The 23,978-nt window shown below is 38.1% G+C and overlaps 1 protein-coding gene across 1 annotated transcript in view; it reads left to right on the forward strand.

Moving 5' to 3' along the window:
• Positions 1 to 23,978, forward strand: part of LOC136702691 (nesprin-2) — a 108,937-nt gene that overhangs the window by 17,045 nt on the left and 67,914 nt on the right. The window contains exons 14-39 of the mRNA XM_066677842.1: positions 580 to 692; positions 776 to 944; positions 1,643 to 1,739; positions 2,025 to 2,209; positions 3,415 to 3,579; positions 5,623 to 5,763; positions 5,902 to 6,003; positions 7,024 to 7,197; positions 7,297 to 7,455; positions 9,731 to 10,648; positions 12,740 to 12,874; positions 14,730 to 14,917; positions 15,280 to 15,364; positions 16,123 to 16,223; positions 16,425 to 16,551; positions 16,970 to 17,112; positions 17,194 to 17,347; positions 17,562 to 18,160; positions 19,220 to 19,363; positions 19,490 to 19,640; positions 20,210 to 20,368; positions 20,513 to 20,680; positions 21,150 to 21,251; positions 21,351 to 21,554; positions 21,920 to 22,396; positions 23,680 to 23,825. Coding sequence (XP_066533939.1) covers positions 580 to 692; positions 776 to 944; positions 1,643 to 1,739; positions 2,025 to 2,209; positions 3,415 to 3,579; positions 5,623 to 5,763; positions 5,902 to 6,003; positions 7,024 to 7,197; positions 7,297 to 7,455; positions 9,731 to 10,648; positions 12,740 to 12,874; positions 14,730 to 14,917; positions 15,280 to 15,364; positions 16,123 to 16,223; positions 16,425 to 16,551; positions 16,970 to 17,112; positions 17,194 to 17,347; positions 17,562 to 18,160; positions 19,220 to 19,363; positions 19,490 to 19,640; positions 20,210 to 20,368; positions 20,513 to 20,680; positions 21,150 to 21,251; positions 21,351 to 21,554; positions 21,920 to 22,396; positions 23,680 to 23,825 — 5,306 coding nt within the window. The remainder of the gene's footprint in view (positions 1 to 579; positions 693 to 775; positions 945 to 1,642; positions 1,740 to 2,024; positions 2,210 to 3,414; positions 3,580 to 5,622; positions 5,764 to 5,901; positions 6,004 to 7,023; positions 7,198 to 7,296; positions 7,456 to 9,730; positions 10,649 to 12,739; positions 12,875 to 14,729; positions 14,918 to 15,279; positions 15,365 to 16,122; positions 16,224 to 16,424; positions 16,552 to 16,969; positions 17,113 to 17,193; positions 17,348 to 17,561; positions 18,161 to 19,219; positions 19,364 to 19,489; positions 19,641 to 20,209; positions 20,369 to 20,512; positions 20,681 to 21,149; positions 21,252 to 21,350; positions 21,555 to 21,919; positions 22,397 to 23,679; positions 23,826 to 23,978) is intronic.

The following is a 23,978-nucleotide window of genomic DNA, read 5'->3' on the forward strand; positions in this document are numbered from 1 at the left end:
GCAAAGCTACTATTTGGAATTAGTTGTTAATTACATCAATGCTGCATAACTGAAACACAGACAGACCAAATATAGACTTCATTTAAAACAATGTGTACAAACACATCAGTTTGAAAACACAGCACATGTTGGTACAATGAAAACTAAACTGTGCTGTGATACAATGGCAAAAGTATTATGATAACATAATTAGCTACTTTACTGGCAGTGACGCTTTAGAAAAGCTAGTGAAAAGCACTGCCATTAGAAAAGGGTGTTCTACTGTATAGCAGTGACAGATGAGGATATGGTCATTATGCCCAAATTCTAGTGTCAACCAAAAGGGTCTAAATGCTCAAAGCAATGGAATTGCTTTTGAGATCCAGAGCTGTTTATCCAAGAATCAACACCTGAACTTAATAATGCTTTGTAATTCAGTTCAGTCAAATGCTGATGTCCTGTAAGTTTACAGACTTTTGCTGTAGTAAAGGGAAAACAAACTCCCTGTTAGTACCCTTGATTACATGAAGAAATTTTGGATGATCATATGTCTGCAGACTTTGCAGTATTTAATACTTGTATAATTTCGATTCCCTTCAGGAGTTGCTAGGGGACATGAGTAGACAAATGGACACACTTCAAGAGTTCTGTAGCACGGAGGATGAAAGCACCTCTCGAGTCCCTGCTAAAAAACTTGATGAAATGAAGAGACGGTATGCATGTCATTTTTACAATTTTAATGGCTTCTGAGTATATATGCCTTTTTGTACACTCACATAAACTGTCATCTCCATAGTTTCACCAATACTAGGGTGACAGCAAAGTATCATAGCATCAAACTGGAGTACCAGGAGCAGTGGCACCATGTGCAGGAGATCTTAGGCCATCTAAAATACAAGTTGAAGATCTGGAAAGGACCATACGGCTCTCAGGAGGCTGTACTCTCCCTGATGCAGGACTGGCACGTAGGTTGCTCTGCAAAAATGAAAAGTTTTTATCCCCCTATATTTTGTGAGGTAATGGTTAACTCACATAGGGCAGGTTGATTAGTCAGAGAGTCTTACAATTTGAAAACGTTCATTAATTCATTCATTCATTCATTGTCCATAACTGCTTATCCAGTTCAGAGTTGCAGTGGGTCCGGAGCCTATACAGAATAATTAAGTACAAAGTGGAAACTCACCCTGAACGGTGCAGCTGTCCTTCACGGGGCACCACACACTCAGTCACACACTCACACCTATGGGCACTTTTGAGTCGCCAATCCACCTACCAACGTGTGTTTTTGCACTGTGGGAGGAAACCGGAGCACCAGGGGAAATTCATGTGGAGATGGGAGGAACACACATTTGATTTGCTAATAAATGCTAACTGGCTGTTTATTCATTTCTATAATAGCTTGCTACCCTCATTACTTCACTTTGAAAAAAATATTAAACAAATTTCAGACGCCTAACATATTTGTGCCAATTCAATTTTGGGGAATATATTCATGCAAATTTTATTTATAAGTTATTATTTTGTGAATTTATTATTATTTAACGATACATGTGTTATTCTGTTCTCAAGAGAATGAATGAAAATCTCTTTAATCATGTTACATTTTTAATGAGTTTTAGTTATATTTATCAGTTGATATATTTTTTGTTGTATGTTGAATCAGGATAGTATCAACACACAAGACTTGCTTTCCATGCTAAAGTCCACTTTCCATAAGCTGCAACAGACTGCCAGCATATACACTAACAAGGCAGCCCTGGGTAAGTAAATATGCTTAAAAATATTGAGAACAATGTCATTATGAGATACTATTCTATGAACATGTCAGAGACCACTCTTCATTTTTTACAATTAAGTTGTTTCTTTCCATCTACCAACTGCGAGAAGACCATTGAGGGTCTGAAAAGATGTATATAGATTTCAAGAACATGTAATTGACAAAAAAAATAATATTATGACAGACATTAAATAAATATGGTGCTCTCTGAATTGTGCAATCTTCTGTAGGAAAGTTTATGTACTGGTGCCTTTCTCTTTTTGTGCAGCAGAGGACTCTGGGACAGTGAGCAGGAAGGTGAAGGAGGCTGAGAGGGAGATAGAAGTGAGCTCAGAGGCAGCTGTTGCTGTGAGGTACACTATGGGCCGTGTGCTTGCTGAATGGGAATGCTACAAAAACTGCTTAAACTCACTACAGATCTTCCTGGAGGGACAGATGCAATCTGGGAAAGAGGTACTGAGTCAGCTGAATAGACAAGAACGACACAGTGTGTGTTTAACACATCTTGGGCTGATTACTCAACGCGTGTGCTTTCCATGCAGTATTGGTGGATGTCTGGGAGCCAGACTGGTTTATAGTAGAATTTAACCATTATGAGCCCTGGAATAGTGTATATGTGTTGGAAAACTAGCAAACCACATGTGTACCAGATGTGGAAAAGTTCTTATTAAATGTTTGCCATGCTGTGCAAATGTGTGGTGAGCTGTCCTTTCTTTTTCCTTTTGTAAAAATGTTAATGTTAATGAAGGTGTTGTAGTTTAAAGGTATTGTGCAAAGGTCCATGACCAAATCATTTATTTTATTCCCAGTCAAAAATGCTATTTATTTTTTTGTCAACTGCGTGTTCTTTTTTAAGGAAAAAGAAATCAAAGAAAATCAGAAAGTTACACATTTTCTGTATTCTATTGTTTATTGTTTCTTAGTTCTTTTCATATGTATTAGATTAATTAAAGATGATTGGTTTCATTTATCTACTGTGTCTTACTTCTGTGCATTACATTGAATTAAATTTAACTAATTAATGCGTTTTTTGTATTTAAAATGAAATTTGTACTTGTGTCTATTTTTTTGTGTGTGTGTCTGTTCTCTCTTGCATTAAGGGAAGCAGGCTTTGTATCATGCCCAGGCATTCCCTAGGCCTGAGGCCGCTAACAATTTAGGCTTCTGTTGAATTGATCTCTTTTTTTTATTTATATATCTATGTTTTGTGTAATTTATGCCATCAAGGGATTTACCTTTTAAAGCACTTTTTAGGATTATGTTTTTTTTTATCTCCAAGTTTCTAATATCAGATTCAAATTTAGGCTCAAAATAATCAATTTTTGGTCATTATTTTCTGATTCATTATTATTTCATTCTTAGTTTTTCAGGTACAACTTCCTTTAAGGTCCATAATGTAGAGTTGTGTTCTTAAAGTAGAAGGATAGACAAACCCCTGTGGCTGTATTGACTGGAAGTTTTATGAATTTATAAAGTATGTTCTCTGAAAATGCAGGATACCTTTCTATATTATGGAGTTTCCATTTGTCTTTTTTAAAATAATAAACAGAACACACAGTTATAATAAACAGTATTGTTATTATCCCATAAATTAATGGTAGGTCTAAATGAAAGGTTATGCTGTTAAAGTGCTTCTGTTGTATCTGTTTTTCAATCAGCAGGCCTCCTGTGATCTGTCTGAATGGAGCTCCTGTCAGGCCAGGCTCAATGAAGCAGGCAACTACCTGATTGATGTGACAGACCACTCTACAAGCCACTCTCTGGCAAATGAGCTCAGTAAACTCAATATAAAGTGGGCTGACTTCATCAAGAGGACCAAGTTTGTGAGTACATAGAGACAGGCATATCTTAAAGCTCCCTTCAAGAGGTTTTGTCCAATAGAAACTAAATTAAAGGTGCAATATCTAACATTTTAAACATTAGAAAAGCAGCAAACAACTAATTTCTGTACAAGGCAATAGTGGAGTAGAGGCATCCCGAGCAGAGAATGAAGTCACACACTTTGTGTTGTGCTGTTATCAGCTCTGTGTTTTCATAGCTGTGACATGTAAGTTATTCCCGTCCTGTGGAAATTTGGACCCTCCCTTGTTCAATTTGCTCTCACCAGGTAACAAGTCATAGCAATGTGCATGAAAAATGGCAGAATGCAGCATGAAATTTTCAGGTGAAAGAGACTGCCTGGGATTCACATACTTCAGCTAAAAACACCTTTTGACAGAGAATGACCCAAGACAGTAATCAACACTGGGCTGGCTTTTCTGAGAAAGAGAACACTAAGAGCGTTGTTACATTGTATGCATTTGAATGTGTAATATTTGGTTTATACTGCAGTTTAGTGAATGCACTAAAGAATTAAAGAAAATATTTGTTGTGTGTCTGTTTATTTACCAGCTACTTTTTCTCAATTTTAGTTCCAATTTATAAGGCTGCACTTGTTACAATGGTTCCACCTTAAAAGCCTGTACTCGTGGTATTGGTCCCAATGTAAATGGCCAAAATTTTGTATTGGTTCGAAAAGGCTGATCTATTTTCATTATCTCTACCTTAAATGGCCAAACCCCTTGTATTGGATACAAATTAAATGGCTGAACACTTTGTACTGTCTGGGTCTCAAACAACATGCACTTACACTTTAAGATTTAGACTGCTGAGTACTCTTTTGATAATGATGCAGTATTCTAAAACCCTATGTAGTGTGCTACTCTTCAATTTGGAAAATAATGCAATGGGAATTGCATTTGTTTAAATTTTACTTTATATTTATGAGATTGGAGAAAGGTGTTATATGTTATTCTCCCTGGTATACAACTCTGAATGTTAAAACATTCACAACTACTGAGAAAAGTATGTTCACTGTGGACGCAGTTTTCGTTTAAGCATGGTATGGTTATGGTAACAAATTTACAGTTAAAGTAAGGGTTTTTACATGTTTTCGACACGTTTACATGTTTTACATGTTTTTTGAGGGAAGGCAGTGAGTAAATTGCCTCATCATGTCCATCCCAGCCATTTATACTTCCTCAACTTCCTGTAAGTGGTCCAAAAGACTGAACCATACCAAAAATAGTGCAAACATTTTCAGTCTTGTTCCTTTGGTCCAGACTATGCTCCAAGGCAGCTTTCATGCCTGCTGTTTTGTTTCAGACCAAACAAAGTAGATGTTAAAGCACCCTAAGCACCTGCTGAAGGCCTCCAAGATAATTCTGAACTGCCATTCCTTCTCCTCGATGTGTACCTTGATGGCTTAATAAGTTTCCATGTCTGTTTTAATGACTGACTGTCTATAGTGGGCGTGATTTCTTGTTGTTCAGTTCAGTGCAGTTGTCTGCTTGAGGGGAACAGGGAGGCTTGGCTGTATATGAAGCCTTTGTTTTGATCTGACATTCTGGGGCTCTGACAAAAGTTTGTTTATTGCACCTTTAAAGATTATATCACTAATATAATGTTTTTATTTGTTATTAAGTGTATACACAGACAGAAGATAGGTAAATATGGTTTTAAAATTGATGTACTAATTGTCTGTTGCCTGGATTCAATAAAATGGCAGAATTTGAGAAATAATGTAAAAAGATTTGGCCTTCTAAGCATTCATAGTGTTTTAGTTTAGTTTAATATACTGCTTATTTTTTATCTGTTGACATGTCATAATGGTAACCCAGACAACATTTAGATTTTTAATAGATGTTTGTAAAGACATTAGAATATGAATTCTTTACTATATTCAGAGATATGTGATTCTCTTCATTTTAGACATGTCTACATAAACATGTGCTGATTGATATGATTATGCAAATATATATAATTGTAGGGAAACGTGACCAAAATAATTTGATTAATTGAGTACCACATTTATTTACACACTGTAGGCAGTAGCACCACAGCAGCCTACCTCTTTAACGCTGTGTGCACAGGCCACACATACGCTGCTGCAAGAATCTAGCTGGACCCTAAGAGAGGCTGTGGAAGTGTCCTCTGGAGCTCTGTGCACTTATAGAAAAAGACTGCAGGTACACTATGCCTTCATTATCTCACATACTTGAGCTTAACACATAAATTATTTACTGTAGACATTCCAATATCTGCATATAACATTTAAATCTCTTGTTCTTTTTTCACCCTCTGTATGTCTCACATACACACATCAGATGATAGTAAAGAAGATATCAGAGTTAGATTTGGACAGTTTATCTGCATCTCCAGAATTCAGTGAGGAGGCACTGCAGAAGCTCAGACACACTCTTCCAGAGGTAAAAGCTTATGCTTCTCAATAAAACTACAGTTTTAAAACTACTCACCCTACTACAGACCACTTAAAATATTATTCCTAACCTACTCTCAGCCTTAGACACTATGCCCAGAAATAGACAGAGAGTGTAATATATTCAGTTTGTTCAGCAGGCCTCACAGTCAGGATTCTACCAGATGCCTTATGATTAGCTATCTGTACATGTATGTGTATGCACTTTTGTGTATCGTTTTGTACTTGATCTGACACTGGTCAGACACGAATCCTAATCTTACACACCAAATAGCACAACAAATACCAAAATAGCAGACTTGAGATTGGTCCTTCTGGGTGTCAGTCAGATTTATTTTCCTGTAGTTGTAGGTGGTTCTTGGCCACAGTAAATGGCGAAAGGTCCAGACTGATCCAAACCCTACAAAAATCTGATTATTCATGCTTGGTTTTAGTTGCATTTGAATGGATTTGGACAATCTATTTCTAAACATTTGTTTATTAAAAAACTTTATTGTCATTTGTCATATTGTCATTTACTGTGACAGTAATAAAATGAAAATGGCACAATTGTACAATGTCAATAAAGTTCTCTCCAGCCAGATTGCGATTTGCCAGTTAGGATTGTCCTAGCCTGCATCCCAAATTTGATGGCCTTTGAAACTTTCAAACTTAATTCAAACTTAAATTTACATAGGTGCTAATAAAGATTTATTTGTATTTCTTTTAAATTTTAGCTAATAATCTGATATTATTAATCTGATATATATAAAATTTTAGCTAATAATCCGATCATTTTAGATTTATGTAATTTACTTATTAACTTATAGTGTTCTTAGGCTAGTCATTTTTAGACAAGATATGGTCAGATTGTGATCGGCTAATTTTGCAAATGTTGTGTCAGTTGTGTCAGTTCAATGAAGAAAGAATTAGGATTAAATAGAAATTTTAGCTATAAAAAGTGTTTACATTTTTATTAAGCTATGTGTCCTGTTAAAATGAAACATTGTGGGTATGTGACTGTGAGCAGATGAAGGAGACTCTGGGAAGAGTGGAACAGGCTTGTGAAGGGTTGCAGAAGGGGGTGTCTCTGCTGGAATGCAGGCTTGCTGAGCTGAGTCACTGGAGCACAGAGGCTACGGAAGTATGCTATCAGCTGAAAGAGTGGCAACACAAGCATAAGGGGCCTCACCCCAGAGCCAAAGTAAATATGAACATCAAAACATTTTAATGCCAAACTTGTTCTCAGGTCTTTCTTCCACAATATAGAACAGATTCTGGCAATATTATATTCTGTTTGTAGACCATGATCAGCAGAGGGCTGCAGTTGGAAGGCCAGGTAATAACGGAGGAACAGAATCTACAGTCTCTGCTAGAAACTATGCAGAAGAGCATCTCTCTGCCATGGCTCAGCATATCTGCCCTACAGGACAGAACCAAATGCACAGTCAAACACTACCAGGTAACCATTGGATACAATTGTTTTACTCTGTTAAACCCTAGAGCACAGCCTTAGTGAGGTGTTAGAGTTAGGTTAGAGAAGTTAGCTTGAGGTCAGAGAGTTGTTGGCTCAAGTCCTAGGACAGGCAAGAGAAAGTTAATTCACAGCTGAAATGCCCTTGAGCAAGGCACCTACACCCCAAACTGCTCCCTGGGTGCCAAGGTGGTTGGCAGCCCCCTGCTCCAGTTGTGTGTGTTCACTGCCACGGATGAATCAAATGCAGATAAGCAATTTCCCTTATGGAAACAATAAAGTTGCTTCTCCTTCTTGTATTACATATTTATTTGTCATATGTTTATTTATGTGTGTGATTGAAATATTATGAGGGCTGTCCCAAATAACAGGAAGGATTGAGTATTCGTTTTGTCATCATTCATGTTTTCATGCAGCATTCCAGAGCTTTGTGTCTGAGGCTGTACTCTAATACTCTGATGGATTTAATGTTTTGATAATAGTTTTATTCATTTTATAATGGCTAATTACACATTTAAATATATTAAAATTGGAACCTACTTATGTATCATTTGTAATATCTTGGTTTGCAAAAGTTGTTCTGAACTAAATTCTCATCAAATGAAATTACATTGTAGTAAATCTGTCTTTAAGCATCTTTGGGACAGTTATTGTAAAAAGGCACAAATTAAATACTGGAATGTTTTATGCAGTGAAAATGTGCAATGTAATTATTATTATTATTATTATTATTAAGGCTAATATTGAAAGCTAGTTTTCAAGTACAACCACAATTGCAGTGAAGTTGGGACATTGTGTAAAACATAATATGATAATTTGTACATCCTTTTCAACCTATATTCAGTTGAATACACTACAAACACAAGATATTTAATGTTCAAACGGATAAACTTTATTGTTTTTTTGCAAATATTCACTCATTTTGAATTTGAGGCCAGCAACACGTTCCAGAAGAGTTGGGACAGGGACATGTTTACCACTGTGTTCCATCACCTTTCCTTTTAACAACACTCAATAAGTGTTTTGGGAACTGAGGACACTAATTGTTGAAGCTTTGTAGGTGGAATTCTTTCCCATTCTTGCTTGATGTACAACTTCAGTTGCTCAACATTCTGAGGTCTCCATTTCTGGGTGTTGTTGATATATGGCTTTTGCTTTGAATGGTAGAGTTTTAACTGGTACTTGTAGCTGGATGTACAAACTGTGTTCACTGACAATGGTTTTCTGAAGTGTTCCTGAGCCCATGTGGTAATATCTGTTACAGAATGATGTCAGTTTTTAATGCAGTGCCTGGGGTATCGAAGGTCACAGGCATTCAGTGTTGGTTTTTCGGCCTTGCTGCTTACTTGCAGAGATTGCTTCAGATTCTCTGAATCTTTTGATGATATTATGGACTGTAGATGATGAAATCCCTAAGTTCTTTGCAACTGTACGATGAGAAAAACTGTTCTTAAACTGTTGGACGATTTACTCACGCAATTGTTCAAAAAGTTGTGAAACTCGCCCCATTCTTGCTTGTGAACGACTGAGCCCTTTGGGGATGCTACCTTTAATCCCAATCATGACACTCACCTGTTTCTAATTAACCTGTTCACCTGTGGAATATTCTAAACTGGAGTTTTTTATGCATTTCTCAACTTTCCCAGTCTTTTTAGTTGCCCCTGTCCCAACTCTTCTGGAACGTGTTGCAGGCCTCAAATTCAAAATGAGTGAATATTTGCAAAAAAAAAACCCAAACAAACAATAAAGCTGATCCGTTTGAACATTAAATATCTTGTCTTTGTAGTGTATTTAATTGAACATAGGTTGAAAAGGATGTGCAAATCATCATATTCTGTTTTTTTTTATGCTTTACACAATGTCCCAACTTCACTGGATTTAGGGTTGTACATGTTTAGAAACAGTAGTAAGTATTTTAAAACCTATAAAATACTGTCTATGCCAGCCCTAGAAATTAAAGTCTGTTACAAGACCATGACAAATACAGGCTTATATAGTCTTTCTAGTTAAATCTACGTTGGCGCTCTCTCCATGGTAAGGCCTTTAAAAAAATGAATAAAACAAGCACGCAAAAAAATCTTTTCAGTTATTCACTTTATATTTTATGAATTACATAAAACTACAGGAATGCAAGTAATAAGTTTGAGCCTGATGATTTGCTGTGTGAGCCCACATGTAAGCCATTAAGGTAACAATTCTGTTAGTCAAAGCTGTGTTTTAAATAATAATAAAACAAATAATGTTTCTCTTTCTCTCTCTTTAGGAGATTATAGAGACTTTAAGCTGTAAGGGACTAAAACGTGAGGGAGAGACTGAAAGCAGTCAACCCCCTCCTAAGGTTATTGTTCACACGTACTCCGCACAAGAGCCACAGGCCCGACCTTTACAGGAACAAGAAGCTCAGTCTTGCAAAGCCCCTGAGGAGACTGTTAATCAGACTGAAATCCAACAGAGATATGGCTATTCTCATGTAAAGATAAAAATGAAAAACAAACCTGAAACACAACCACAAGAGCTTCAGAGAGATGAAGACATCCAGCTGAAAACCCAAACAGAGCTCTCTTTATTTTTGGGAGAAAGGAGCCTGAAGGAGGGTGAAACTGAGGTTCAGGTTTTAACTATAGACCCAGGTCAAAGCAGGGGATTATTGAAGACACCTCAACAGTCTGTAGGCTCATCCATCACTGACAAAAGCTTTCAAGACATGTCCAGTGTTCAGCCAATGGCTTCAAAACAAAAACATACCAACACTCAATCCAAATCCAAGCCTCAAGCCACAACTACTACCCTAAATCAGCAGCATAGCCTTCAAGCAAAGACTCAGCACTTTCCCCAGTCTCTAGAGATATCGTGTACACATGTCAAAACGCCACCACAAGCCCAGACCAAGCTGCCCAAGCAAGGGGACACACCCACACACGCCCAGCTTGGTATCTCAATCCAAGCTTCAAAACAAGCCCAGGCCCAGCCAAAAACTCCAACTCAGAGAATATGCCAAAAACAACATGGCCAAGTTAAAACTTCAGACCCTGCCAACATCACTGAGGTGTGCCCTAGAGAACAGGCCATGGCTAGGAGTCAGATGGAGAAGGCCAAAAAACATCTGGATGAACACATTAAGGAGGTTATCACCATCTTCAGCAACAAAGTAGTATCTGAGAAAGAAGCCAGAAGCAAACAGGTTAATCCACATGTTTTGATTTCTATCATTTTTGTGTTTTTTGTTTTAACTATTATTAGTTCCAATAGTGATCCAAGTGCTCAAAATGCATTGCAGGTTGCTGTTTATGGGGCTACATGCCCATACTGACACCTTCACTCCGTTGCACATCATTGATCACTGGTTATGCTTCCTTTGATGACTTTTTAGTAGTTACAGTTGTGTTCAAAATAATTGCAGTCCAATATGACTAACCAGATAATCACTGTTTTTGGTATAAATTATATTACCACATGACAAACAACGTAACAGTTGGTGCAGTAGATTCTTAGAAAACCAACAGACTCAGCATTCATGATATGCGTGCTCTTGAGTCTGTGTATGTGCATAATTAATTGAAAGGGGTGTGTTCAAAATAATAGCAGTGGAGTTCAATTAGTGAGGGCAATCATTCTGTGAGGAAACAGGTGTCCCTTATTTAAGGGTGAAGCCAGCACATGCTCTACATGCATTTCTCCTTGAAAGCCTGAGAAAAATGGGCCAATCGAGACATTGTTCAGAAGAACAGCTGTTACCTGTGAGTACTGTGACAGTTAGAAGACACCTGTGTGAAGCTAATCTATTAGCAGGAAGTCCCCGCAAAGTCCCACTGTTAAAAAAAAGACATGTACTGAAGTGGATACAATTTGCCAAAGAACACATCAACTGGCCTAAAGAGAAATGGAAAAACATATTGTGGACTGATGAAAGCAAAATTGTTCTTTTTGGGTCCAAAGGCCGCAGACAGTTCGTCAGACGACCCCCAAACTCTGAATTCAAGCCACAGTACACTCTGAAGACAGTGAAGCATGGTGGTGCAAGCATCATAATATGGGCATGTTTCTCTTACTATGGTGGTGGGCCTATTTACCGCATACCAGGGATCATGGACCAGTTTGCATATATCAGAATACTTGAACAGGTCATATTCCCTGAAGAGGAAATGCCCTTGAAATGGGTGTTTTAACAAGACAACGACCCTAAACACACTAGTAAACAAGCAAAATCTTGGTTCCAGCCCAACAAACCAAACCAAATTGAGGTTATGGAGTGGCCAGCCCAATCCCCGGACTTTAATCCGATAGAAAATGAATTGTGGGATGTAGTCAAAGCATCCTGGGCTGGAATACCAGTTGACAGGTGCCAGAAGTTGGCTGACACTATGCAACACAGATGTGAAGCAGTTCTAAAAAACTGTGGTTATTCAACTAAATATTAGGTTAGTGATTCACAGGAATGCTAAATCCTAAAAAAGAGTACATATTTTGAGTTAGTAAAGACAAATGCAGATAATGCTTTTGATTTGGAAAACAGTATGCAATGTTCCCAATGCATGGAAATAAAAACTACTATTAAGATTTTGTGCTTAACTAATGTTTTTAAACACAACTGTATTTATTTTGAATACTGTATTTATTTATTTTGAACACAACTGTACTTACCACTGCATGCAGGCAAGACCTCACAAAACCTGTTTTTTGAGATGATTTTACCACAACCTAAAGGCCATTACAATTTGGCCTTTGTCAAAGTCACCTAGATACTTGCCTAACTTGCTTCCAACACATCAACTTCAAGAGCTGTCTTTTCACTTTCTGCCTGATATAATCCCAGCCCTTGGCATGTGCAATTGGAATGAGAAAACCTGTTTGTTTTACTTGAGTTGATTTAATTTGGTTGCTTATCATTATGTATTTTCACCTTGTAGCAGTTGTACATTGGCCCTTACATACTGCTGCTGCTACTGTTTGTATTTTAATTGAATTGAATTGAATTGAATTGCATTTATTGTAACATACAAAGTTATACAACTACAACTTGCGGCGAAATTACATTTCCATCTTTCTAATAGTATTTCTAATAGTGTTCACTATTAGAGCCCTAATGTTATCTGAAAGTTCTTCAAATCTTTACAGTTACTTTTTTCATACACACAGGTATTTTTCCCTGCACTGGAAATTGTTCTCTAATACATCTTTTTAATTAAATTTATTTTTCAAATTAGACTGAAACATTTTGCCAAATATCTCTGTATAGTGAAGTTTAACATGATTTGATCTTTTCTCCCTGTAGAGGGCACTGCAGAAGCTAAATCCAGCAGTGTTAGAGGAGTTTCTGAAAGCTGTAGAAAATGTAGGAGCCTTCTGCTCGGAAGCCCAGCTCAGAGACATGGAACGATCCTGTCTGTCTGTTAGAGCCCAATGGGAGGTAAATAAAATAACAATTTGCACCTCACTCAGCTTTACTTATTTACATGATGTACATTAGTTCTAATCCTTATAAGTGTTTTGGGGTGATGTGCACATATCCCTGAACTGATTGGATTCCAAAGCATCAGTGGATATTAGTGATTGGTTTAGGCTGTTTTTGCAAATAAATGTTATCATTCTAGTGCACCCATTACTGTAAAATAGTTGTGACATATTAAAAGTAACTAAGAACAGGTTAGTGCAAATTTACTATCCATATCACGGCTGGATGTGGACATATGCACAAAAATCATTTTGCTGACATATTAACCTAGCAGAAGCATGGCATGATTTGCTTTCATAATTATTCATGTCAGGTGGATTCCGAGGTGAATCTGAAAAATTCTACTGTGTCTTACTGCCTAGGCTGTGCGTTCAGCAATAGAATCCTTTCTGCCTGATTTGTGGCGAGAGGTTCAGCGAAGGGAATCGATTAACGTGGCTGTTTTGAAATGTGAACTAGACACTAACAATGCCTGTGCTCCAGACCAAGTGCACGGTGATCAGGTACTTAACACTGCATGTCCTCATCTGCATGCGCCTCATCAGATTGTTACCAGCACCACTGTTTCTGCTTACTTTTCTCTAAGTAAAGTAAAAGTGTCTACCACAGTACCACATTACAGTATGTCTACATGACTGACAAAGATCTGTTTACAATTTTAACCACATATTCCAATAGAATAGACAAGACAGAAAAAACAGATAAAACAGCAATAGGATATACATTTTTGATCCAGAAAAGAACATACTGCAAATAGTGCAGTATACAGTACATGCAAATTAATTCCTGAATGTGAATCAATAGCTCAGGGAGTTTTTGAAGCTGGAAGGTATGTACTTTCTCAAAAACTGTCTCTGTGGGGGTAGCTTTTGCTGTCACTTGGTGGTGGTACCCTCCATCTTCATTACTTTTAGTTAAGGAACATAACTGTGTGTACATGTGATGTCTATATTTTACTACAGAGATAAAGAAAATGATTAAAAATGACTAAATATTTAACATAGCTTATTTTATAATTAAGAATATGAGATGTTACCTATCATAGCAATGTAAAATTAAAAACCAACACCATGGGAAAAAATATAATGTTCCTTTAGGGTATTTCTGGAATTCCTCCTGACTGTAATTACACATTTGGTAGCAATGCCAAAATCTGTCTTTTTGATCATTAAGTTATTCAGAAATGGGCTAGTGCAGTTGTCGTACATACCTGCTGTGCTTGTCTGGGCAGATTTTAGGGCGTAACACCTTTGCGTCTTTTCATAAGTATGAAATGAGCTTTGCTGTCTAATCACATATGGTTTGCCACATTAGCAAGTCGTATTAACTCTAATGAGATTTTCACCTCACTTTCATAATGACTAAGGTACAGGCACCTCTGCACAAAGCCCTGAGTGAGCTGATGTGCAGCTGCTTGCTATAAGAATGACACATTTCAATAGCAGTTTACTGAAATGTTCTGAAACATCTTGTTCATGAACCTTGATTTGCAAACCGGGACCTAGACAAACACATTTTCTTTATAGAGACCCTCTACTGATTATACTGATTTCTTTTAACCAACCACTAGGATTTCAGAATGAGATGTCTCCATTGTTTTAACAATGCTTTGGTAAATGTTGTGCATTTACAATGGTTCTTATAGTGTAGCAGTTCATAGCGATACATTTTTGCAGATTTAATTCTTCACTCAGGCAAGAACACCACACTATACCAATGAGGGCCTTTGGGCAGGACTCCTTTCTGTACACTCCACTCAAGATTAAAATCCCTGGTCAATTCCTGAATGTAAAAGTAAATGTATCTCCAGGCATGTTCCTCTATCGTGGAGCCTGGGGAGCGTCTACAGGCTCTGCAGGGGCTTAGAGAGACGCTGAGACCTCCAGTCAGCTCCTATGTGGCTACCACCAATCTGAGGGAGAGCAATCTGAAGGACAGGCCAGAGACTGTTCAGAATCAGATTAACACAGCCAGCAGCATAGAATCACACCAATATGGGTAAGGCATGGAGTGTTGATTCATTTGTATATTGTGCAGTAGTGGGCCAGGGAACTAATCCACAAAGCCCAGTAGGAATGTGCCACTTCTTCCATTAGGCAGTTGTTCAGTTTCTGAATGTGCAAAACTGTAAAACATGATTTGTGATAGTGTGTATGTGAAGGTATAAGTTGGGCCATTTTCTTTAATATTTTGACTTATTACATAATTTACAGCTGTAGTGATAATTAATATGTGCCTTGAAAATCTAAATATTTTGAAATATGCTTTTGCACATGCTCTCTCATGCAGTCTGCATGAACCTGATGACCTGGCTCATTGATTTGGTGTAGGTTTATATGTGTATGTGTGTGGGTTCTTAGCAGGGGGGAACAAGCCCAGGACAGCACCCTGCTGTTAGAGTCCGGACTGCCTGCTGACCAGTCATTAAGCCAAGTACACTCACAGGTACATGTGCCTAGACATGTCTATTTGTGTGTGTGTGTGTGTGTGTGTGTGCATGTGTGTTTGTGTGAAAGCATGATGCTACTTTTGAGACAAATGTTATATTTCCAAAATGATAATCAATGTAATGTAAAAAAATAATGTTTCACAGTGAGAATATTCTTCTATAAAGCATGTTAAAGACATTGCACTTACTTTTCGTACAGTTTGCATAACTAAGTAGTTGATTTGTAAACAAAGTAGTGTGGTTTATATTTTGGTATTTTTAAGATCTATATCACAGAACATTATTAAACATAGCAGTTACAGATCTGTTGTGTGATGTTAGACACTTTACAGTAATTTTATGAGAAGATTTTGGCCTAAACATTTATTTAAAATACATTCATAGTAAAGAGACCTTTGCAGACCATTGTAAGTCAAAGACAGCATTAACAACAATGCCATTAAAGTTTTTCCCCTTTTTGTTTCCCCTTTTATGGCAGCTGAAAGTATTTGCATGTGGTGTAGTACTGTGTACACATATTTCAGTGTTTACATTCCACGGATGAGTAAATGTGCATGTACCCATGCTTCATAATACCTGATGGTCCTTACAAGAACCTGCTGTTTCTGATTGGCTGAGGTTGACCCTCTTAAACTCAGCAGCAGCTTGTTGAAGTTAATCCACTGTAATTGGATAGGGTTGGTGGATAGTACACTGGTTTGGTTTGGATGTTGGTGACCCTGTATATCAGCCTCACCTCATCCCACTCCCACAGGGCATCACCCAGGCTGACATCGAGGAGACGCCTGGCAGGATTGTAATTCACACTGGTCAATTACTGGAAGAGGGGACTACTTCACAGGAAGATCCCAGCAGGTAATTCCATTTTGTATCATCCTGTATGAAGGAAGCCTTTGTTATATTTCTAAATGCATTTTTGATTTATTAACCCCTCTGTTGAAAAAAGCACTGATTCGTTGTGATGAAAAACAAAGCAAATATTTTTAATCTGTGCATTACTCAGTATAAGTCTTTGGCTTTGCTGCAGTGAGATTTATTTGTTTGTTTTTATTTCAGTTACACTGCTGACCACTCAGCTTTCTGCCAGCAACTACAGATGAATAGTGAGAAGTTGAGAACAGAGTTCCCCACAAGCTCTACCCTCACACCTGCATTCTTAAACACTCACCTCCAAGAACTTCAGGTTCTCCCTTAGTCATTGTGAAGTTTTCTTTGGCAGGTTTTTATTTTTATTTTGTAATTTATTTTGGCTGTTTAAATACAAACCACATTTCCTGAAATGTTGGGATTCTGTGCAAACTGTAAATAAAAATATAAGGCAATAATTTGCTAATGATTTAAAGCTTATATTAAATTAAAAGTAATACAAAGAAAATATTAAAATTTTGAAACAGGTGGGCATAAAATCACTTTGATGGTGCACACACAATCACTATATATATATATATATATATATATATATATATATATTCGTATTCTAAATCGTAAATTTAGTTTTTAAATCTGATTTTTTTTTTTTAGTTTTTTTTTAGTTTTTTTTTACTATAAGGTGTGGATTTTATGTATTTTTTCATTATTTGGTTCTGCTGTGTTCTATATAGGCACTTAAGCAGCAGACAGAGGCTCTATGTTTGGAACTTAAACTCCATAGCTCTTCCGAAATGGAGGATGGCTGCAAAGTTGACTCTAAGAGAATGCAACTCATTCAGCAGTGGAGGGGGCAACAGATCTGCTTTCAGGACAGGTAATGTACGTACATACACATACACACACACCAGTTCAATTAAACTGACACTGCAAGCTAATTCTTTTCCTCATTCAATAGGATAAATTCACTAGAGAGTGCATTGGAGCTGTCGGAACCAGTTGATCTTCGTATCAGACTGCTTTCTGATCAGTTGAACCAGCTGGCTCAGAAACCTGTGAACATCACTAACTTTGCCCTCACTGATCCCAGAGCTGTTTATGGAGACATAAAGGTATATATAATTAACTTGTTATTAATCTTGTGAACTTGTTATGCAGATATTAACAATGCAACCTGATATTGCAAAGCCATTTAGGGACCAAATTTATTTTATATGTCAACACTATTTCGATGTCCAGAGTTTGAATTTGAAGTCCATCTTCTGCCAACTACCCCAAATAAACCTGGTTACTGCTCCTACCTACTGTTTTCATCTGCCTCCCCAGCTTCTCAGTGAGCACATCCAAAGAGAATTGAAGCTCCTGACTGAGAGAACGGTGTCCAGCTCTTCAGGTCTGACTGAGGCTGAGCTTCAGGCCCATCTGCCACTGCAGCAAACCATTCAAGCCTGTACACATCGCCTACTGCATCTGAACCATTGTTTGGTAAAGGTACAGTCAGCTCTGGAGGCTCTGGAACAACATCTACCCAAATTCCAGTGGTTGAATGAGGAGCTTTCAGTGACATCGAGTAAACCTCCATTAGGAGCATCGATAGAACAGAGGCTTCAGCAAGCCAAGAAAGATGCTGCAGAATTGGACAGATTGCTGGAGGATGCAGGGATGAGCATAACAGTGGACACTATGAGAGGCAGCTGTCAGGACATGGTGTGTACCCTGGTCAGGCAAGCAGCAGAAATGGAGTCATTTGCAGCTGAAAGAATGAAAGGAGCAGAGGGAAGAGCTCAGGGAAAAGAGAAGGAGGAGCAAAAGGAGCGAATTTTGAGGAGAAAGGGGAAGACGCTGCTGGCTACAATCAGGGAGATGCAGGGAACCTTAGCGAGACAAGGTCTTAAAGAGCCCACCCGGCCTGCACTTCAGAACAGGTGAGAGATGTAGTGTCCATGCTATAGTTATTTCATCCTATTGCATTAAGGGCGGCATGGTGGCGCTGCAGGTAGTGTTGTAGTCACACAGCTCCAGGGTCCTGGGGTTGTGGTTTCAAGTCCCGCTTCGGGTGTCTGTGAGGAGTTTGGTGTGTTCTCCCTCTGTTCGCGTGGGTTTCCTCTGGGTGTTTAGTTTCCCCGAAAACAAAAAAAAAAGTCCAAAAACACAAGTTGGCAGGTGGATTGGTGACTCAAATGTGTCCATAGGTGTGAGTGTGTGTCTCTCTGCAGGGTACTGACTCCCCCTCTGGTGTGTCCCGCATTGTGCCCAGTGGTTCTGGGAGGACTCCGGGCCTGACGCGACCCTGAACTGCATAAACGGTTACGGACAATGAATGAATGAATTAACTTTACATTAAGGAATTCTTATTAGTTACAAATTATGACTTGTGTTCACATAGCTTGTATAATTCAGAATGCTGAATACAATCCTATTCTCAAAGAAATGTTCTAAAATCTTATTTAAAAGCTACAGAGAAGAGATGCAGCATCTAACCCCCTATTAATACTCTTGATATCAAAAGCAATCTTGGATGAAGGAGCAAACACAAATTTGGCCAATTCTTATTTTCTTATTTTTTCACCCTTCTGTTACATTTTTTGTTATAACATGCCTGCAGGGGTGGCATGGTGGCGCAGCAGGTAGTGTCACAGTCACAGAGACCTGGAGGTTGTGGGTTTGAGTCTCGCTCTGGGTCTGTGAGGATTTTGGTGTGTTCTCCCTGTGTCTGCGTGGGTTTCCTCCCACGGTCCAAAAACACACGTTGGTAGGTTGATTTGGCAACTCAAAAGTGTCCGTAGGTGTGAGTGTGAGAGTGTGTTGTCCTGTGAAGGACTGGCACCCCTGCCTTGCGCCTAGTGGTTCTGGGTAGCTTCCGGACCCACCTGAATTGGATAAGTGGTTTCAGACAATGAATGAATAAACATGCCTGCATTCTCTCTCTCTCTCTCTCTCTCTCTCTCTCTCTCTCTCTCTCTGTCTATGACATTGTTCTTCAGGGTGCGTTTTTTGACAGATATGGAGAGTCAGCTTGATGCACTGCATTCTGAAATCCAGAGTCTACAGGATGCATCTGCAAATACAGGGGGTCTTACAGAACTGGAGACACATTGGAAGGAGACATACAGAGCTTTGATTGAAAGGTAAGAATAAACCAAGGAAAAAAGTGGAAAAAATAATTTCAGTTTGAATACAGTATGAACATAAAATCCTTAATTTCAGTGCTGTAAGTAAATAAGGAGAATACATGCTTTTCTTGTTGCCTGTAGTCGAGAGGAGTGCTTTTCTCTGATGGAGCTGCTGAAGAGGTTCCAGAGCTGCCGCGGCCATCTGGGCGGCACCCTGCAGAGAGCAGAGCAGACCATCAGTGAGCAGGCCTCATATATGGGCAAAGAAAACCTTCAGCGCCTCTTTGAAAGAGTATGGGCTTCATCTTCACACATTGCTTGAGTGGCTCGAGTGCAGTAGATGGCAGCATTTGCCACTTTATGCTTGTTATTTCGTCCTAGTTCATTTGTACACTTTGTCTCAATGCATTCCCAGTTATGCAAACTATGTATAATGCAAGATTATATTTTAGATGTTAATATTGAATCTAAAAAATGCTAAAAACTGATTATATATGATACTATATAGAAATAGATATTAGATTCTATATTCTATTCCTTTCTTCAACAACAAGGCTTTACCAACAATATGCTGAACTGAAAAAAATCTGAATAGTATTAACCAAATATGAGCTGAAATCAGGCTAGAAGTAGAAAGTTTTCTGCACAAATAAACGTATATGTTTAAGTAAAAATAAAACTTCCCAGAGCTGATCAATTGAACATTTGTACCTTGAAACCGGACATAAAACTTCACACAGCTGGATATTAGAGTGAGATTTGAAGTGTGGACACATAATCTTTTGTAACTTAATGGGGTTAAAATGAGTAGAGAAATACTGGTTGTGTAATGCTGTCAGTGTTTTATGTGTTTGTGTGCAGGTGAGCAGTATTAAATCAGAGCTGAGTGCACTGGGAGATGGGGTGGAGGAATTCAGGGCTGTGTGTAGGCAGCTTCATTCTCAAATGAGGAAGTTTCCAGACTGTCCAGATGCTTCTTTTGAAAGCGAGGCAGATGCACTCATGGACTGTTGGCTTGATGTATGCTGTTCTACTTTGTAAAAATGTTGTTGTTATTTGAAATGACATTTAAAGCCACACCCATATTACTCATTTTCCATTTCACTTTGCTGAAAAATAATATGAATTGGTATGTGATATTTCTTTCTCTTTATTTACTCTCAGGTGACAGAGAGAACAGATAGTCATTTGGACAACCTGCAGGTCGGTTTGTCCCTTTGGGATAAGCTCCTCCTTCTGGCTGGGGAAGTGGATGCTTGGATCAGCTGTAAGCTAATGACACTTGCCCAGTCACAACCTTTTCAGACAGAAAAGGACATTGCTGCTTTGCAGGTAAAATTACTCATGGACTCATTGTTGACAGATGAACTGTATTTGTGCCAACTTCATACCATTTTCTTGATATTAATTTCACCCTAGCCAAACTTGAAACTACTGAAGCATTTCCTTCAGCTTCCAAAACTTACTACACAGGCTGTAAATGATTACATGCTTCAACAGTGTGTTATTTACTGTGTAGAAATTGTACTCTACATACATCACCTTAAATTAATACGAATGGGACACATGAAATAGGTCTTACTTTCAAATGTAAATTAATTTTAAGGCTTTTTTGTACACAACAGCAAAATCGTGCTGTATAAGGGTGAGCACATAGTGGTAGGTTAGTGTGGGCATTTTCTTCTAAACTAAAACAGCTGAGATTGGCCGTATGGTTGTATGTGGGAAGTGATTTTATGAGGTTACTTTCTGGATCTCCACAAAGTTAAATGTAACTGTCATTTCCAAATGCCTTATTTAGGAAGAGCTGAGGATCCAAGAGGAAAACGTAAACCATTTCCATCACAGGTTTGCTGAGATCCAGGAGCTACTGCAGAGCAAGGAGCAGCCTTTAGAGTTACAAGTAATTACAGAAACAAAGGGCACACTTGCTACTGTTGTTATTACAGCAAACGGCACACTTTTTTTGTACTACATGTATTTATTCTGCTCTGGTTTCCAGGTGATTGAAAGCCAGCTGAGAAAAAAGATGAAAGAGGTGAAGGAGCTTTTCTCTGAAACCAGTGATGTTTTCAGGCAGTTAGAAGCTGCAAAGGCCCAGGTGGCAGCCAGAATGGCAGAGTGTAGCTCCTCAGTACACACAATACAAGATGCCTTGAATGCACTCAATGCTTCTGAGAACCCACAGTTTTTACAGGACATTCAGGTGATTCAAGATATTACATTGAAAAAAGCTTTTTCATCTAAATGTGTAGCATTTCAGCTGGGATATATCCAACATTTTAAACATTAATATAGCAGCAAACAACTAATTCCTGTTTAAAAATGAAGTGGAGTATAGGTTTCCTTATCTTACACTGTCTTACTCTGTGGAAAGATTTGCCCTCCCAATGAGAAAAGACAGACTATATATACTATACTATATATATATATATATATATATTTAAATAAAACATATATAATAGTTCAGGGGATTAAGTGCAACATGCTTTTGTTATCCTGATGAGTACAAGACTTGGATTAATTATTGAATTTCTGCTGTTGAGAACTCATGACTATTTATATTTACAGTGTTTATCTGAGAGACTGCAGGAAAAAGCAGATGAGGCAGATGCTATCCTTCATTATGTTGCCATGTTGGCCAATGTGGCAAGCCTAGAGAGCCTCAACACTCTGGGTGAGGCTGCAGCTCATTTGCAAGAAAGCATCTTCACTGTCAAAGAAATGATTGTACTGAGGAGAGAACAGGCAGAGAGTCTTAATATATCACAGGTGAAAGATGCTGAAGATGTGCAGAGACAGGATCTGAATTCACAAGGCTCCAAGACCCAAGAAATTCCACTCAGGCAACATAACCTCAGAGACACTCGGCATCCCCAGGATCCATCGTCTGTATCCTCTCGCAAAACAGAAGTGTCACTTGAGGAGAGCTCTGACCATAATCAGCAAGATTTCGAACATCTGCCAGAAAGTACTACAGCCTTGGCAAGTGGACTGCAGATGGACATTCTGGAATCAGGAAAAGAGAAGTCGCAGGCCAATCCTGAGGTGAAAGGGAAAGGACTGCAGGCAAGAATTAAGTTATGAACATTACAATATTAGACTATACCTTACCAGCTTCTGAAGGCTAGAACAACAGAAGAGTATGCTTTGCTGTATTTACCTAGATATCATGAAGAATAGTGGATGTATTATTGACTTTTGGAATTTTCCAATGAAAATGCTACAAGCATCATTATTTGAAATAGTTGAATTAGTTCTAGACAATATATATACATATAATGTTTCAGTACAAATTATATGATTTTTCATACACATTTTCAATATTTCAGTATATATACAGCATCTGTCACTGGCTTCAGTTAATTGCACTGAATTTTAAAGTTCATATAAAAAAAATGAACATTGAATATTGACAAATCTAGGAGGTTTTTGTTTGATGGTGATGTCATGTAGCTTTCAGTTCTTGGCAGTTTTTCTGTGACTTTTTTATTGTTCATATCGATACTGGAATCATATCGTATTGACCAAAGTTAAGAAATATATTGTGATATAAATTTTGGCCATATTGTCCAGCTCTAACTTCAAATTACACACACAAACTATCAAGCCTTCTTTGAAGGCCTAAAAGACTCTGGTGGTTCTCCATTATTGAAACTTGAGCATCACCTTATTCTAATATACACTGAACGAACATTCGATTAAGGACACATACATTGTATCTAGACTCACTGTCCATTTTATCAGCTCCACTCCTCAGTTCTACAATTACAGACTGTAGTCCATCTGTTTCTCTGCATGTTTTCTTATCCCCATTTCGTCCTCCTCTTCATTGGTCATGACCCATATAGGACCACCACAGAGCAGGTGTGATTTGGGTTGTGGATCATTCTTAGTGCTGGTATGAGTGGATGAGACACAGCAATGCTGCTCAATTTATTATGGCCATCAGTGTCACTGCTGGACTGGTCTTTTTCTAGTTCTTTAACTATAGTTCTTTTCTAGTTCTTTTTCTGGTCTTTAACTATAACCTTCCCACATGCAGTTCTTTTTTTTCCAAGCATCTCAGCCTATTAGCCTTTTCTTTCCCATAGTCCTGACATTAGCCTTGCAGCTCTGATTTATTTTATCTTGATCGTTCAAGAAGACCTGGAAGTACCTGTAAGAAAGGCGTGTCAGAAATGTCTCATTTTGTAGCTCAGAACATGATCATCTTTATACTAATCCTGTTAAAATTGATTTTCCAAGATTGAAGACAGCAGTACTGCTTAACAAATCATCAGTTCTGTCAAATAAATGTTTTAAACTATGTAATGTTTTTGTTTAATCAGGGCTCTTTGGTCCTGAAAAATGAAGAGAGCAGTGCCTGTAAGGAGGTGAAAGTCAAAGGTCAGACTCTGCTCCAGAAACAAGGTGTAGGCAAAAGAGATGGCCAGGATGTCCTACACGTACTCAGTGACAGAAATAAACAGAACAGGTACAGTATAGGCATAACTTAAATTATACTCAAATCTACTGATCACGACTGCAAGCCTAGCTTGACTTTCACTGTTTCTTGTATTTGCATTTAATAACATGCTTGATAAAAAGTAAAACACTGCAAAACTATAGGTCCAACAAATGATCCAAA

This window comes from Hoplias malabaricus, chromosome 7 (assembly GCF_029633855.1).
Source record: "Hoplias malabaricus isolate fHopMal1 chromosome 7, fHopMal1.hap1, whole genome shotgun sequence".
In the NCBI taxonomy this organism is placed as follows: domain Eukaryota; kingdom Metazoa; phylum Chordata; class Actinopteri; order Characiformes; family Erythrinidae; genus Hoplias; species Hoplias malabaricus.